This window comes from Macrosteles quadrilineatus, unplaced genomic scaffold, assembly GCF_028750875.1.
Source record: "Macrosteles quadrilineatus isolate MER2022 unplaced genomic scaffold, UCM_ALF_1.0 Scaffold_4__1_contigs__length_99947679, whole genome shotgun sequence".
Lineage (NCBI taxonomy): Eukaryota > Metazoa > Arthropoda > Insecta > Hemiptera > Cicadellidae > Macrosteles > Macrosteles quadrilineatus.
This window is the reverse complement of record NW_026542597.1, coordinates 46,997,262-47,016,066: the sequence shown is the minus strand read 5'-3', so window position 1 is coordinate 47,016,066 and position 18,805 is coordinate 46,997,262. Positions and strand designations below refer to the sequence as shown.

Genomic DNA, 18,805 nt, shown 5'->3' with positions numbered 1-18,805 from the left:
CTACAATCGTCTTCCCCAATGCTATAGTGACCGAAATTTCTTTATGTCTTTCACCTACTTTAAAAAAATGAAATTAAATACCAATAACCCGAGGGTCTTTTTTCATTCCACTACCATAAAAACCCCGGTAATCTGGCACCCCTTTAAAATGGTACTTACACTGTCCTCGTATTTCCACTGTCATTGTAATAACTATTTTTAGACCCAGTAGTCCTGAACATGCCAGCTCAGGTTGCTTTGTATGGAAGACTCTAGTTCTTCTGTAGGTATCTGTAGAGCAGTTATTTGTTAGAGTCCTGCACTGTGAAGGGATCCCAGTCCACTCCCGTCAGTTTAGCACTCTCCTCCCACAGTCGCTTGGCCAGCTCCTCATCTTTGGCTAGTTCACAAGGCTCTTTCACAGCACAATCACTGAAAACAGAGTTAAACTGTCATTTTTCATTTCTTGGCTTACCATTTTATTTGCATTAAATCTGTAATTTCCCCCCATATTGTAAATTAATAATGTCAAATAACTGGTGATCAATTAATTGTAATTGGACACACAAATCATCTTCAGACTTTATAAGGGAGTAACAAAATTAGTTCATTCATCTACTGGGTCTGCGGATGATTGAGATTTCCAATCATAATCTATCACCGGTTACCATGCATATTGAGTCGTACAATTTATAATATTGTGAATACTCTCCAAAGTAAATACAGTACTATATATTGATAGTATAAGATTTTGTTAAATATGTTTGAATTGTACTAGGCAATTGACATTTATAATCAGTGGTTGACCGATACCCAAAGCTCAAAGCTCAAGACAAAATAAAATGAAAAGATAGGAAAATTTTTACAGTAGACTCCCAAATCATCACCTGGATCTGGGCACCTTTTAACCGGACATCGGTTTAACCGGACTACACTCGGCGGAAATGACATCTCATTAACCAGACCATTTTTATCAGCACATCTGTTTAACTGGACTAGATCGGCAGGAAGTGGGTGGTACTGAAACAACCCTCTTCTTGGGAAAGATTTGAGACCAGTGATACAATTCTCTCCTAAATTTACGTCAAATACGCATTTAAACGGTCCGTTTTAACGAGTTTTTGGGGACGTCGGTTTAATTGGAAAAAAACTGTTATCCGGACTGGCCTTGGTCCTGAGAAGTCCGTATAAGAGGGAGTCTACTGTAAGTAACTAAAGAAGGAAGTTTAGAAAATAAAAATGCAACCTAATAAACGAATGCCTTTTATTAGCTATTAGGAGAACATGAAATGTCTCTATTTTTGTGTTGCTATCCGGGCTTAGTCCCAGCAGCAAACATTTCCACAATCAGCTCCATTGACCCCTAGTGGTTGATATGGTACTTATAGCTTAAGACCCACCTGTAGTACAAGCCAGTCTGAGAGCCGGCAGTCTCATCCAGGGCGCAGTGCAAGGTTGTCTGAGCGCCTTGGTCTACAGTCTTGTAGAAGAAGTAGCCGAGCGTGGCAGCCAGGTTGCGAGCACCTCGGAAGTAGACTGTGTCCATGTGACGGCCCAACTCTGTCCTGATGACACCAGGATGGAGCGAGTATGTTGTCACGTTCTTGTCTGGAATACAGCAAAGAAATGTTGACACGGTTGTATAGAGGTGAATCACTTTGTAATTTCAAATCAAATCAAATCAAATCAAATCAAATCAAATATGCTTTATTCATAAAGTACAGTGTTGTACATTGAATGGTGTCAACTAAATCTATCTTAAATTAATAATTTACAGATTTGCATATCTTGGATCATTATCTAAATAAAAAACCAAGAATCAGGAAATGGAAATAATCAAAACTGAATCAATTATGTACTAACGCTAAGAGGGGAGGTGGAAAAATACTCTTCCAGGGAATAGAATGCTTTCTCTACTAAATATAGTTTTAGCTTTCTCATGAAATTCTTCCTGCTTTGTTCATTTCTGATTTCATTAGGAAGATGCTTAAAAAATTTTAATCCTATATAGGATGGTTTTTTTTCATAGAATTTTAATTTATGTTTACTTGAAATAAGGAATTTTTTATGCCGAGTGTTGTATGGGTGATAATTTGTCTCAGAGGTGCTCAAGCAGTTTTTTACTAGAATAATTGTGTCGTAAATATATTGGCCATATACCGTTAAAATTTTCAGTTCTTTGAATTTGTTTTTGGTTGTTTCATTGTGTTCTAATTTCAAAATTATTCTTATTGCTATTTTTTGAAGTTTAAGTATCCTATCCAAATTTGCTATTGTAGTTGAACCATAAAGGCACAAACCATAGGATAAATGCGAATGGACATTAGCATAATATATGTTTTTTAATGTTTTATGGTTACAAAAATAAGACATTCTAGAGAGTGAATATAGTCCTGAACATAATTTTGAAAGGAGTTTATCAACATGTTCATCCCAGTTTAAATTTTGGTCCACAGTTAGACCTAGAAACTGTGTACTGTGTTTATGTTCAATTTCTTCTGCATTATACATGATATTTGGTTTAATTAACTTTTTATTTTGATTTGTTTTAAAAGTTAAAAAATTAGTTTTTTTAGGATTAAGCTTCAATTTATTTTGCTCTAGAAAGTTTCCAATGTTTGCCAATTCAACAAAACTTAAAATTTCAACTTGTTGCACTGACTCAGCCGATACTTTGAGATTTGTATCGTCTGCATAAAAACAAAGATTGTTCTGAGGTAAACATGAGAGTGCACCACCAGCATCATTTATATAACATAAAAACAACAGGGGGCAAAGGATTGACCCCTGGGGTACACCACATTTAACCCTTTCAGTTTCAGAAGAAAATGCTGTAATTCTGTTATCATGATTATGTGTGATTTCTACAAACTGACAACGATTATTTAGGTATGACTGAAACCATTTTATTGATTTTTTTGTAACCCCTAAAATGAGTAATTTATCTATCAGTTGGGTGTGGTTGACACTATCAAATGCCTTAGTTAGGTCCATGAAAATTCCAATTGTGAACTCCCCTTTATCAACCGATTCAATTATAGATTCTATGAATGACACTGCTGCTGTAATTACAGATTTTCCAGGCCTAAATCCATGCTGAGTATTGTTTAATAGTTTAAATTCTTCTAAATAATTTAATAACTGACAGTTAACAATTTTTTCATAAATTTTTGATATTACTGGTAGGAGAGAAATAGGACGGTAATTTGACACAGTTTCTAGGTCGTCTTTCTTATAAATTGGTATTATTTTAGATTTTTTTAATTGATTTGGAAAAATTCCTGATACAAAAGATGAATTTATTAAATGACTTAAAATATGGCTCAGGCATTTTTTGGCATGCTTTATAACTTTAATAGGGACATCATCGTGTCCAACAGAATGTTTGTTTTTTAAAGAGTTAATTACTTTTTCCACCTCCCCCGCATCAATAAATTTAAAATCAAAACCTCTTTTAATACATTGCTCATTTTCAATAAGACTTTGATTTTCAATCTTGCTCTCACATTGGTTGCCACTGACATCCTGATCAACATTAGTAAAATAATTGTTGAACATATTGGCAATAGTTCTAGGATCACTTAAGCTACAATTTCCCTCTTTCAAAGTAATATTTTTATTTTTTGTTCCATTTCCTTTCCCAACTTCAGAATTTATAATCTGCCATACTGTTTTTTGTATATTGGCTGATTTTTTTATTTTATTTTCAAAATAGTTTGTTTTAGCTCTGACTAATTTTGCCCTATATTTCAGTTTGTTTTGTTTTAACTCGTATTTCAAGGCAGGATTTTTGTTCCTACGAAGTTTTAAGGCCAATTGTAGTAGTTCTTTTTTTTCATTTTTCAGGTCTTCTGAGATCCAATTTTTTTTGCGTTTCTTTTCAGTTACAGTAATTTTGGGAAACGAAATGTCAAAAAAGTGCTTAAATGTACTATAAAATTCATCATATTTTCTTTCAACAGGAGCCATGTAAACACTCTCCCAAATCTCAGTTTCCAAGAGGTTTTTAAATAAATTCAAATTTTGAATATTGAAGTTACGAGTTGTACGTTTTATAGTTGATTGAACCTCTTTTGTATTACTTAGGTTTTTATTTTTTATAAGGAGCAATTGCCCATCATGATCTGATAGACAAGTTACAATTCCCTCAACAGTCACCTTGCAATCATGACAATTTTTAATTATAAAGTTATCAATTGCTGATTCAGATTCCTCAGTAAAGTTTTCAAGTTTAGAAAGCATTAAACAATTTAAACAACTGCAATACCACAATGAACAGGTTATTATACTGTACTGCTTAATGTGTAGGGTTGGCTTTTGTTAGTGTGTGATGATTTTAGGGAAATTGTGTATAAGCTGGAAATGGGCAAATTAGAAGATCTCATGTTGTACACTTTTTTGAAGGGTAACAAACAATGTTAGGTCTTGTGTTAGGAAATATATTATTTGCATAACACCATAGACAAATCAAATGAATATAGACTGTAAAAGGAAGCTTCCGGCACCCACCGCTAGGAGTACCGTGTAGTTTCGGCCCCCAATGCTGCAGGCGAGGAGCGCAGGAGCCTTAAGCTATCATTCTGCAGCGATGTGCGCTGTAACTACACAGCACTCCTAGCGGTGGGCACCGGAACATATGCTAACCGACACAATGTTGTGTCATCATAACAACACCATAAATATAAAAAAGGTATATAAAATACTCTAATTTAGATCTGAGCAAATGTAGACTATTTAAATTTATAAATAAATAAATTAATTATTATCCTTAATGTGAGATCAAGTGTGTAGCATCTTTGACAGCCCCTTCCTTACCTAGCTGCAATACCAATGCATATATTTGCAGACTTTAGTGCTGCCAAGCAGCTTATATTGAAACCATTGAATACCCAAAACAATGCACCAAATGGATGTGACCTGATTATTACTTACCTGATGAATAAGTTAACTAACTTGATTAGTTAAATATTTCTTGTAAATGAACAGAAAAAGCCTAAATTTTAAAATTACTCAAATAAACTACCTTTTAATCTTCTAGCCAGTTCCTTGCTGAAGAGCACATTTGCAAGTTTGCTTTGCTGATAAGCTCTTAGTGCACTGTACGATCTTGTCTTCCAATTGAGGTCTTCAAAGTCAATTTTGCCTCCTATAAAAACAAAAATCATAATCATATTTGATTATAATTCACAATATTTAGGGGAAGAAATCTATCCCCTACACTTGACCCCATCGATAGAGATCGATGCTTGACCCTTACCTTTAGAATCATAGCCCAACAGCTGATTAAGCAATATACATTATATAGCCTACCAAAAAAGTGGAGGGGGAACTTTTCCTCAAACCGCCTAGGTATCAAGAACAAAGTATAATGCCATAATAACAACTAAGTTATAGAAGAAACTTTAGAAGTACTGCTTATAACTAATAACTTACTTGCGTGAGCCACTGAAGACACAGTGACAATCCTAGCAGGCGCAGAACTGACAATCCTTGGGAGAAGTAGACAAGTGAAGAGGAAATGTCCAAGATGGTTGGTCCCAAGCTGCATCTCAAACCCGTCCTCTGTGAGAGTGTATGGACACATCATTACACCTGGCAAAGAGGTTACAAAATGTTAAAGTTATATTGATACTCATAAAATTTAAAATATTCAGACCAAGAAATTAACTACAAGGGAATTAATTAAACTGTGCTAAAATCTTGTTATTTTTGTCCAGTTTACAAAGATTCTTTATTCTTTTACCTGGGCAGAAAAATTATCACACATCAGCTTAGACCACCTTGATCTTCGGTAGCAAAAAGTTATTGTCGCATCCGAACCTGGATGCGAGCGAAGGAGGATCGGGTACTCGAAATAATTAACACATTTTATGTTAAGAAAAACCGCATTGGTGTGCGGGAGCCGGTAAGGTAGGACGATGACTGTTGTACAGAGAGTGTCGGGTGATCGAGGTAGCAGTGGGAACGGAAGGTGGTGTGATGGAAACAACCAATGGGGTTAGTTTATTCGATCAGGCCATATGACGTCACATCGTACGATATCTAACGGTACATGGATCGAGCTAGCAAATTTAATACTTGTAATATTTGAATCTGAATTAGAAATATATAATTCATTTTATAATTAAATTAATACACCACATTTCCTCCGCCCTTACTTTTGAACATAGCTTGTATAAAACTTTTATGGAAAAATGTATACACACAAATTGAAAACATCAGTAATGAAAATAAAAACACAATTTGAAAACATCAGAGTTAAAAACAACATTAAAGATTGTAAACATCGGTGCTGAAAATAAACACAAAAATATTGAAACATAAGTGCTGAAAATAAACACAAAAATATTGAAACATCAGTGCTGAAAATAAACACAATAGAATTGCAAACAAGCGTAAATATAAAACCATAACAAACATTTACAAATCCATTCTCTTGGGAGGATTCCTATCCCGTTGTGGATATCGCCTAGTATTAGTTGTAACAGGTGACGTAGCAGTCAGCTGATCGGGTTGTAAAGAATGGCGTTTCGCAACAATAGGACTATGCCGCTCGGACTGGCGTGTAGTTGGTGAGTGACGCGTAGTAGTGGGAGAACTCAGCTGTTGAGGCTGGGTGTGCTGGTGGGGCGGCCTGGCTGGTGACGACACCGGTGCTGACGATACACAGGAAGTAGTAACAGCTGATGTTGACGTCACGGGATCGTAGTATCTGCTAAGTTCCGTGTTGATGTTGCTGCCTGATTGCAAGCCTACCAGCTGATCTATGTGTCGCTTCCAAGTTGAGCCTGTCTCTAGTTGTACAATGTATGTTACTGGCCCTAGTCGTCTAACAACCGTACATTCAACCCACTTATCCTTCCCTCTATAGTCTCTTGCTAGTACACATTGTCCTATAGCTAATTGTCTAGTATGAGTACCCCTTGCATTTATGATCTGTTTCTCTTGTTTTTGAGCAACAGTTGACTGAATGTTTGGTCTGATTAAATCTAACCTAGTTCTTAATGGTCGATTAAACATAAGTTTGGCGGGAGATTCACAAGTGGTACTATGGACTGTGTTACGATAAGAGATAAGAAATCTACTTAAAGCTATATTTACATCCTCATTTTCAAAGATTGCACATTTTAATCTTTTCTTTACGGATTTTACCGCGTTCTCAGCTTGGCCATTAGAAGCTGGATGGTAAGGTGGAGTCAAGATTTGTCTTATTCCATTCTGTTTCAAAAATTTTGAAAATTCCTCAGAACAAAAAGGTGGACCATTATCACTAACTATTATTTCTGGTAACCCAAATCTACAAAACATAGGCCTGAGTTTGTCAATGGTCTGTTTGGCTGAAGTGGAACTAACAAGTTCTACCTCAATCCATTTACTATGGGCGTCTAGTACAATTAAATATATTTGTCCTTTTAATGGTCCAAGGAAATCGACATGAATTCTTTGCCAAACATTGGGAGGAAATTCCCATACATGAAGTTTACTTTTAACAGGAGATTCCCGCTGTGCAAGACACGCTGAGCAACTGTTAGTCACGGCCTCAATATCCTTATCAATAGAAGGCCACCATAAATACGACCTGGCTAACGACTTCATTTTTACAACTCCTAGATGTCCATTATGTAATTCTTTTAATAAAGCCCCTCTTAAGGATTTTGGAATGACTACTCTATAGCCCCACATTAGTATTCCGTGTTCAACTGTTAGCTCAGCTTGCCTTTTGACATAGTCACTTAGATAACGTCCGAATTGATTGGCCAGCCGTACAAAACATATCCAAGGATTCTGTTTAACTCACTGTCTTTTTGAGTTTCCTTACGTACATCATTAAAATCTATTGGTACATCGCACTCTGATATACATTGGAGATATGTTCCTAAATAATCAATATTTACATTACTTTCTTCCGTGACATTACAATTTAAGGGAAGTCTGGACAATCCGTCCGCGTTACCATGATTTTGTGACTTAACATAATTGATGTCGTAATCGTAACCTGACAAAAATAACGCGTAGCGTTGTAGTCTGCCAGCTGCAAATGCTGGTAACCCTTTTTTCGAACCAAATATAGCTAATAGTGGTTTATGGTCTGTACAAAGAGTGAACTTCCTGCCCCATAAATACTGATTGAATTTATTTACACAGAAAACAATGCTTAGTGCCTCTTTGTCTATTTGAGAATAGTTCCTTTCTGCTGAGTTTAGTACTCTACTTGTGAATGAAATTGGTCTTTCTATTCCATTTTTGTCAACAATGCTTAACACTCCTGCGATGCCGTAGGGTGACGCATCACATGACAATTTAATTGGCAAGTCTGGGTTGTAGTGCGCTAGCACATTAGCTGAAACTAATCTTTCTTTTATAGCTTCAAACGCCTTTTGACATGACAAAGACCATTTAAAAACTACATCTTTCCTTAATAATTGATACAAGGGTGTTAGAATGGTAGCAACATTTGGTACAAACTTTGCATAGTAATTAACTAGACCTAGAAAACCCTTGAGCTGTGTAACATCTTTTGGAACTGGTGCCTCTACAATTGCTTTGACTTTATCTTTGGATGTGGCAAGACCCTCTTGGCTAATTACGTACCCTAAGTACTCTAAGCTATCACTGAAAAATTGACATTTATCTTTACTAACAGTTAACCCTGTTGTCTTTAGCCTACTACACACTTCTCTTAGTCTCGACAGGTGTTCAGCTGTGTCAGCTCCGGTAACAATAATATCATCAAGAAATGACGCTACACCCGGAATACCTTGTAGTGTTTGCTCAATTACCCGTTGAAAAATACCTGGGGCAGAAGATATTCCGTAACAAAGTCGGTTATATGCAAATAACCCCTTGTGTGTACTTATGGTACAAAGTTTCTTGCTTTCATCGTCTAACATTAGTTGCATATATGCTGATGATAAATCTATTTTAGAAAATTGTTTTCCTTTCTGTAAGATTGCAAAAAGATCTTCAATGCGAGGTATAGGATGTCTATCTACTTCTAGATATGGATTTAAGGTAACTTTGAAGTCACCGCAAATGCGTATTTTGCCATTACGTTTTAGTACGGGAACAATAGGTGTACCCCAATCACTAGTTGAAACAGTGGAAATGATACCATCGTCAACTAAACATTGTAATTCCTGTTCTACTTTGTCTTTTAAAGAATAAGGTATAGGTCTTGGTTTGTAATACTTAGGTACTACATTTGATTTGAGCTTTAACTTAACAGGATCTCCATTGTAACAGCCTAGCTTAGTGGTAAATACCTCTGGAAATTCGTTTAATAAATCTCGAACAACTTTAGACCAGGGACATATTTCCGAATAGGCGGACTAGGCGCCCGCCTAGGGCGGCAAATTTTAGGGGCGGCAAAATTTTGAGGTTAAAAAAATAAAAAAACGAAGTTTTAATCTAAAAAAAAATTAGCAAATAATTTTGGGAACGGCAAAATAGCCATTTCAAATATTTTGATTAAGTATACAACTATTTCAGAACGCATCCAAGTCAAACAAACGTCAATAGTTTATTACACAGCTGTGTAGAGTTGTCCGTGCTGCCCTATTGGTCTGGCGGACACGCTCGCCGCGGGAGCGGGTCGCCGTGCCGGCCGCTATATGTAGTGACAAACCATAGATAAAACATACTACAAACGTAGAAAACACTCCCTTCTGTTTACTTCATACACCACTTCGCAGCGGCAGCTCTATAGCTGAAAGATTCTTTTGCTAGGTTAAAATCAAGAAGGAAAGTGTGAACTAAATACTTACCACTGTACCAAACTTAACTAATTTAAAATTGTATATTATTCTTTCAGTATTAGTACGTAATTTTTCTTTGCGATTCATGTGCTTTTGGAAGAAATAAAAAGTATAAGAAAACATATTTATTTCATTTCAAATCAAAGCCAATAGCACGTCTCTCAAGTGGATCTGACTAAAAGTGTTCAATGAAAAGCTTTATAAGAACCATTGTATACAGACGATTTTGTGTGCCGTTTCAAGCCGCAAAATGGGATTGTAAAAATACCGATTAGATAAAAAAAAGTTGCATCCCGTGTAGGCCTATCCAAGTCAGAATGTTTTGCAAAAAAAAAACGGCACAAAAAAGTCCGTTAAAAGGGGTCGAAATAGTATATTTCGTACCTAGGGCCGAAAATGAGGTTTCGCCGGGCCGGCTCGAGATAGTTTTTAGGTTCGAGACGAAGTCAACTTAAAACGATCGAGAGCTGCAAAACCATTTCTGTCCGTGGTACTATTTTCCACCACACTATACCTAAATAGCACCTTAATTCACCACAATAATGATGCACACTGATAGTCAACACAACTATAACTTTAAGGTTATGTGAAGAAATAATTTGAGGAATCAGCAAAAGTTAAAATAAATAGTTGCTAGGCAGCGGTGACAATAAAACAATTCTATTGCAATGCTATGGATACTGATTGTGTATTTAATATGCATTCATGTTTTAAAAAGTAAGCGATCAGCTGATTTTGCGGCCCTAGGGATGTAAGAACCTGCTCGGTCCCCAAATGACGATGACTTTAAATCGTCATTTGGGCTTTAAATCGTAACTATCAGCCACCAATTAACGCATGTAAAACAGCTAAAAGCATCATAGTGCGGTGAAAAGTTATTAAATTTGTTGATGCAGCATGCAATATTACCAATTATTTTTCCACAAAACCAGCTGACAGGGCATGTATTGGCCATTGGGGTGATATTAGTGAGGTCGGGGAGTGCGTTGAAAAGTGGGAGCGGGAGGGGCGGCGGCAAACTTTGTTGCCTAGAGGCGGCAGATACTTAAATACGTCCCTGCTTTAGACTCATTACCTGATTCTACTTTTACTTCATCTGAAGTCGACATTACACTATTTACATTGTTGGGGATACTAACAACAATTTGGAGATCTTTAATCCAATCCCGACCAATTAGAGGATTAGCACCATTGCTTATTACATACAATGATAGACATTTTTCTACTGATTTGTACTTAACATTAACATTGATTTTACCTACAGGTTTGATTTTTTCATGAGTGTAGGAGCTCAGAACTAGATCTGTGGGGTTTAGTTTTACATCACTTAAGTGCTTATTGTAAAATTGTTCCGAAACAACAGAAACACAAGCACCTGAATCTACTTCAAATCTCATTTGTTTACCTTGTACTTGCAAATCTATTTTAATAGGTTCAATTTTGTTGACCATACCCTGATTTACATTAACAGTCAGTTCACTGTCAGTTTGAAAAATATTAGAAATGTCATATACCTCATCATTTACAACTTTATCGTTATTTTTAGATTCATCTACTTCCACATAATATTGTTTATGCTGGTATCTGTTACCCTGAATATTTTTGGAGCAATTAACTTTGGCATTTGAACTATTTTTAGAGGTAGAATGATAGGACTTACCCCTCTTTTTTGATTTACATGCCTTCTCCAAATGACCCTTTTTTCTACAAAAATTGCACACGTATTCACGAAAATAGCACTGGTGCGTTAAATGACCCTTTTTTCCACAACAATAGCACTCTGTAGATTGCACGACACTTGGAACGGCACTTGATGCACTTGATTGTTTGCTGCGTTGAGGTCGTTGCGCTGAGGAGAATCTCTGAAGCCTCATGGCTGTCCCCGTGCTGCCGCTGCCGCCGTGGTACGTCAGGGATGCTGCGTCCTTCTCTGCTGTCTCTAGCGATGTTGCCAGCTGCTCCGCCTTGGTAAACGTCAGGTTGTCCTCCGCCAGTAGTCTCTTCTTTATGGAATTATTCCGAATACCGCTCACTAATCGGTCCCTGAGATAGTCCGGTAACTTGTCCTCGAACTGGCAATGCTTTGATAATTGCTTTAAATTAACGATGTATTCCGAAATAGTCTCGTGTTCCAGTTGGTCGCGCTTGCTGAATTTATACCTCTCCGTGATAAACGAGGGTTTAGGATGAAGATGATCCTGTAGCACTTTCACAATGTCCTTAAACGACTTCTCCGATGGTTTTTCAGGCGTAATTAAGTCTTTCAGCAGATTGTACGATTTAACTCCGATTACTGTTAGAAACGCACTTACTTTCTTGTCGTCCGAAATTCCATTACACTTTATGTAAAGTTCAAAACGTTCCACGTATGTAGACCACGTCTCCTCCGAACTGTCGAACGGCCCGAAATTTCCGATGACACTCATTGTAGTAACTTCTTCTTCTGTTAACGTTAATTTACCGAACGCGGTGTAAAAATTGCCGTCTAGTGGCATGTAACGTACCGAAACAATGGCACTGCACTGTAAAACGCGCTTCCTTTATCCACGCAGTAGGTTGTCGCACTCGTCGCCATTGTCGCATCCGAACCTGGATGCGAGCGAAGGAGGATCAGGTACTCGAAATAATTAAGACATTTTACGTTAAGAAAACCGCTTGGTGTGCGGGAGCCGGTAAGGTAGGACGATGACTGTTGTACAGAGAGTGTCGGGTGATCGAGGTAGCAGTGGGAACGGAAGGTGGTGTGATGGAAACAACCAATGGGGTTAGTTTATTCGATCAGGCCATATGACGTCACATCGTACGATATCTAACGGTACATGGATCGAGCTAGCAAATTTAATACTTGTAATATTTGAATCTGAATTAGAAATATATAATTCATTTTATAATTAAATTAATACACCACAGTTATGTAGGCCTGGCCACAGAGAAGTAAGGTACAGGGGAAACACCCAACTTAAGTGTGTCTGTCCAGCATAAGTGGCTGGTGTCTAGGGCAAAGTCCAACACCGCCTTCCTTGCCCTCATGTACTTCAACATTCACAGTAGAAAAAGACCCTGTGACCTGTGCGATAGGAATTTCCCCACAGCACTCGCCCCTCAGGCTCTTCCTTGCTCTTCACAAGTAGACAATATTTCCAGCACAACATACTAGAGCTGAAAGCGCACAGTCGTCCCGTAAGAATGTGTCCTCTGTATCTTACTTCTCTGGCATAGTATCCTTAATTGTATCCAAATTCTCTTAAGTGATGCTGGAAAATACAAAGATTTTTTGGACTTTCACTCTTGTAATCTCCCAGCTAGATGCTGTCACACAGAATAAAAACACTCTTAAAAATTAAAAACAAATTAATGCAGAAGTAGGCCAACATTCTTACGGGCTTTAACAGCTTTAATTATCGGCTGGCTAAATAAATCGGACCAATTTATTTATATACATATCCACAGCAGAACTGCATTTTTAAATGGATGTACGATATGGATAAAAATAAGGCAGGGATTTTAAAAATAACAGATAATAATAATACTAAAACAAATTCTTACCAGCATTGTTGATTAGTATCTCAATATGCTTCTCCGTATCCAAAATCTTCTTAGCACATTCCCGAACAGAGGCCAGGGAAGCAAGATCAAGTTTTTGGACCACCATCTCTCCGACTTTGGGTGGAGGCTGTTCAGCTTGGACTACAGTTTTGATGTCTTCTAATGCCTCTTCGGCTTTATTTACATCCCTGCAAGCCATTACAACTCTAGCACCTGCAATGCCAGTTTATAGGATCATTATTATACTCCGTTCACAAAATTTAGACAGCTTTAGGGGAAGAAAGTTATTCCCTCCATGTCTTGATCCTACCATTACCAGTGCGGTATACCGTGTATGGCGCATAATGCTCATAACTCAACGGCTGAGATTTGTCAAAACGTCATAATCAGCTGCAACATTAAGTTACATTAAGCTGAAAAAGTGGTGGGGGAACCGTCATATAACCCATATAATATAGGCTAACCTTTTATTAGATGCTTGGATTGTTTATTACCCTACTTAGGCTTAAAAACTATTAAGTTTATATGATTTACAACAGACAAATTGTTATATTTTTAATTGGTAGATGTTAAAATGTAATCTACTTAATAGGAAGGCTATAAATTAGGCTACTAAGGTAAGTTAATTTATTTAGGTACTGTTAAATTGAAATCACAGATTGGTACGATAAATAAATAAAATGGATACATTTTTCTCTTTAGTTAACCAGCAAAACTTTGAGAAGTTAAGTTATCTACGCAAAAGGTTACGCGTCCGGTAATCGAGCGTGGATTAGGCGTCACCGGGTTGTGGGGGCCTGGAACACCATTACCGTAATGATACGAAGTGCAGCCTATCGGTGTTCGCGGTGTAGTGGATAGAGTAGGCTACTCGGCTGATGATGTACAAGTGGTACCAGTATCCAGATCGAATCCCATTGGTGACAGTAACTTTTAGTCAAAGATTTTGCTTAGAATGCAATTTCTTATTAACTGTACTACATCATTTGTTAGAATTTGAGGCATTATTAATTTTTTTCTATAAACAGAATTTAGCCTTCATTTTATTTTTCATTATCAGCAAGTTTAGTTAACTTAGGTTAGGTTAGGACAGTAACTGCCGGACGACTAATCCATGTCCGAATACCTGACGCATCCTCCTGCCTAAGTTATAATGTGGTAGTGGTACCGGTGGTACCCTAAATAACTTATCAGGAAAAATTACATTATTAATAATTATATCCTAATTTAATCTCTACATTACCCCTATCAAAGAAAATATTATGTTCCAGCAAAACGTACCTATTCCAAATTTACAACAAACTAAATAAAATAATGGAGTAGATACGGTACACCCTAACTTACCCAGTTTATATAACTCCCTCGCAGTAACTTTTCCGATTCCAGACGTACATCCTGTGATAATAACTGTTTTGTTGTCCAACCTCGTCGAAGCGATGCACTTACCACTTGTCAACCCCATTGTTAAAACACTCCACAAAGACAAACGAACGGCCGTGAAGATAGCTACTAAGATACTTCAGAACAATTATTGTTGTTGTACTCGTTATAAGGAAAGCGCTCAACAAGTTGTTATGAAAAACCGTTGTTATATCCACACAAACAGGATAAGATAAGATAGATTGGACTGTGGGAAGCGGCCTAATCCCTAACCTAACTGTATGACGTCCACGTCCTGCTCCTGGGCACTCAACTCACTGGGCTTTTGGGCACTGGGCAGTGGGCAGTGGGCACTGGCACTGGGCGGGCACCCTGGCAGTCAGTTCAGTGAGTTAGCGAAAGCGAAAGCGAGCCGGGGAACCGAACTGACTACTGACTGAGTGTTTTGTATTTAGGTTATGTTTGTCCTTGTCCTTGACTTAAAAGAGAGACGCCTCCTCAACTCAAACCGAAAGACGTGGTGACTGGTGGTATAGACTGGATGTTGCACCGGACTTGTTTTTATACCTTATCTATGTGGCTCACTCAACAAAACAAACACACCCACTGATAAACAGTGACGGTGAAACACCACATTCTACAGTCCAATGCTTATCACCGTTAACGTTTGTAGCTGCTTTCTAATGCTGACCAATTACTATATTTATAGGTATCCTAATTACAAAATACCATGGGATTTTTTTATTTAGCCTTGATCAATAAAGTAGAAACATTTTCTCTTTTAATAAACAATTGCATCGAACTTTGTCCAGTATTAATGACAAAGAACATACAACTAAAGATAGCATGTTAAGTGCTTTAATTTGTTGGATGTTTAAGAGTACATGGAAATCAATGAGTCCATCCCTTGGTATAATTTTTAATAAAGTAAAACAAGCGTACTTTATCTCAGTTTTGCTGATCATATTCTGAGAGCAATTTACGATGAATGTCACACTTTTACTTTACCTTACCTAGATCATACTTCTTTACTGTTGACATTAAACAGGATTTATAGACAACTATAGACAAAAAACCACCCACGTAGTTTGTATGAAATTAAGGCAAATCAATTGCTGGAAAACTGTAAATCATCTATGGATGATAAAAATTTTGATGATAGACAGAATAATATATATCTGTAGTTGAAAAACAATTGTTCAGGAGGTGAACTACCAATTGGCTTTTATAACCGTCACAGCTGAAGCTGAAATTACTGGAAGTTGAGCTTTGAAAAATAGAAAAGCAGGACTTTTTACCCTACAACGCTATACATGTAACATGGATGTACTTGAGTGAGGAACCAGTAACACCTGTCTAATTTAGTCACACGTTTTATAAATCGATCTCTTTGATGTTTGAAGTTTCTTATCACCACATCATTTTTTGGCAGCCGATATGGTGGCAGTTCATTTAAACAACAGAGACAGTAGACAATATTGCTAAAACTGTTAAATATACCTACTGTTGGGTATCTGTTCTTTCCCTGTTTATTGTCTGATATTTAATTACTGTATACCACAAGGGATGTGCGAGATTGGATTTTAGTTTGAGATGAGACGGGATTTCTCTTCTCATACATAGTGGGAAATGCACGTTCCACATTTTAACCTGAGTTTTTAACATTTTTTAAATACCTACTGATTTTGACAGACCGGTAAAATAAAAAAATAATAATAATAGACAAAAATATTTTTAAACTTTGATTAAAAAACATCAGAGTATAAAAAAAAACAAATATTACTCTTGGATACTTGGAGAATTCCCACTGGTATTGCATCATCAGCGACGTGGTCGGCAGGTTTTTAAATTTTTTATTAATAATTTAATTATTAGTATAATTTTTTATTAATACGGCCTAACTTATTAAAAATTACTCTTTGGCATAGGAAACTTGCAATATCTATATATATAAAAGGCAAAGCCCTCACTGACTGACTCGCTCATCACTAATTCTCCCACTTTCCCACTTACCTAGGAGGCTGAAATTTGGTACACTGATTCTTTAGGCATTAAATAGGAAAACTGAGTGGTTTTTATTCTGATCGGACTCTCGGGCTCCGCCCCAGTGGCTCTGGAGTTTCCCATGTTAACCTAATGAGTACTCATATTTAAATGGAATTAATGAATCATAACAGCTGTTTCAATTAAACAAGTTGGTTCTGTTCTGTGATGTTCAATAGCATTAAAGTTACTAGGATTACCAAAAGAGTGCAGCACTATTATTTTTTTTAAATTTATGACAACAGCTAATTTGCAACCAAAAGGTGAGTGAGCGCAGCGAACGAACTTCAACCCGGAGGCGAGTTAGCGTAGCGAACGAGCTAACCTGAAGGCAAGTGAGCGCAGCGAACGAGCTCCAACTGTAAAGGTGAGTGAGCGTAGCGAACGAACTTCAACCAGGACGTGTGAGCGCAGCGAACGAGCTCCAACCTAAAGGTGAGTGAGCGTAGCGAACGAACTTCAACCAGGACGTGATTCCCAGACAGCACACTTTCTCCTCAGGACATCCCACGGATATTGCGACAGGATATGCAAGATATCCCATTGTGGTCCTATGGTCAACTTGGGATATCACAGGATATCCACAGGAATGCCTAATGTCCCCGCCCGGGGATGTCCTACGGATAAGCTCACACGCATATCCGTGGGACATTCGAGGTCATCCCAGGGTAGTCCTCAGGACATTCTCAGGACATATGGGACTACTATGGGATGTCCCTGGGATAAAGTGTGGTCTGGGCCTGAACATAAAAAACACAAAATAATATAGATTTAGGATGAAAAGCTTAATTATAAGTTTAGTAAATTGATTAAATAGTTAATAAACACAAATTTTGAAGAAAAAAACGAGAAAAAAGTTTTTCACCAAGACGGGTTTCGAACCTGGTACCTTCGCCTTGTGAGCCTCTTACCTTACCTCCTGAGCTATCTGCGCTTGTTGATTATGGGTGTTTTCAAGTGGTTAAAGAGTAGCCGACAGTTGCAATGGTCGCAATACTTAAAATATTTTTGATACTACAGTATAGGCTATATATGATTCTGTTAATCTGTTTAGGCCTCAAGTAGTTGAATTGTTTTTCTGGTAGTTGGAGAGGATACTGATATTTGAATATAGATTATTTAATCACCATTAGATTAGCACTGTAATAATTGATTGCCATATGATTAAAATTAGTTTTTAGTTGTTTTATTAATTTAAAGTTAGAATTAAATTCACATTCCACACAACTATGATAGAACTCTAGTTTTAATAAATTATAAAACCTCAACATCTTAATGCGTGGGAATATTTTTAGAAAAAAAAACAGACCAAAATTATTTGTTAAATAATGAAGACGGCCCAATTATAAATTCGGAATTACTGAAAATAATTACATCAAGAACAACACTGTAACATATCCAAAATTCAAAAGATTAATTTTTCTAATATTATTTTTTATTTTTCCAATATCCTTTAAATCATCTGTTTTAACTTTGTTTAAAATTAATTTATTGAGTAAATATTTACTTTTTGTACTAGTGTAAACACAGCCTGAAGATGGAAACCAAGTTTCCGAAAGCACTAGTGAAAAAAAAAATTATTATATATTGGCCTTGTTGAACATTTAAATTTAGATATACTGTACATTTCATCAGTGGTAGTATTTTTTTTCTTCAGTTTGTTACCGGGACATTACGGGACATTACAGGATATCCAGTGGATTTTGTACATGTCCCGGGATGTCATGGGACATTCTGGGATATCCTATGGCATTCGTACATATCCCGGGACTTTACAGGATATCCTGAGGTTAACTTACAAATCCCGGGACATTGCGGTATATTGTAGGATATCCTGTGGATTTCGTACTTGTCCCGGGATTTTGCGGGATATCCTGAGGATAGCGCACATATCCCGAGACATTCTCAGGACATATGGGACTACTATGGGATGTCCCTGGGATAAAGTGTGCTGTCTGGGTTGAGCCATGCGAACGAGCTCACATATGAAGTTAAACGGGGCAAAGCCCGCGGGTACAGCTAGTAGGAAGTATATAGTTAAACTTTGAAAAATATCAAATTTAAAAGTCTAAAACAACAGTCTTACTAGTTAAGTATCAAGT

General features: G+C 37.0%; 1 protein-coding gene across 1 annotated transcript; it reads right to left on the bottom strand.

Annotated features, from left to right (window-relative positions):
• Nucleotides 1-15: 15 nt before the first annotated feature.
• LOC128991287 (retinol dehydrogenase 13-like) lies at nt 16-15,138 on the bottom strand. Its single transcript, XM_054414043.1, has 6 exons — nt 14,625-15,138; nt 13,281-13,493; nt 5,413-5,571; nt 5,003-5,125; nt 1,380-1,587; nt 16-411 (listed from the first exon to the last, which is right to left on the bottom strand). Exons 1-6 carry the CDS (start codon nt 14,740-14,742, stop codon nt 282-284), a joined length of 951 nt encoding a protein of 316 aa, XP_054270018.1. The 5' UTR covers nt 14,743-15,138; the 3' UTR covers nt 16-281.
• Between the last annotated feature and the right edge of the window lie 3,667 nt (nt 15,139-18,805).

Bases quoted from the DNA above. Each gene is read 5' to 3' on its own strand.
- LOC128991287 (XM_054414043.1), bottom strand. From the start codon at position 14,742: ATGGGGTTGACAAGTGGTAAGTGCATCGCTTCGACGAGGTTGGACAAC. The intron at 13,494-14,624 runs GTAAGTTAGGGT...CTGGCATTGCAG, and splicing joins GAGGGAGTTATATAAACTGG to GTGCTAGAGTTGTAATGGCT. The intron at 5,572-13,280 runs GTAAGAATTTGT...CCTCTTTGCCAG, and splicing joins GATACTAATCAACAATGCTG to GTGTAATGATGTGTCCATAC.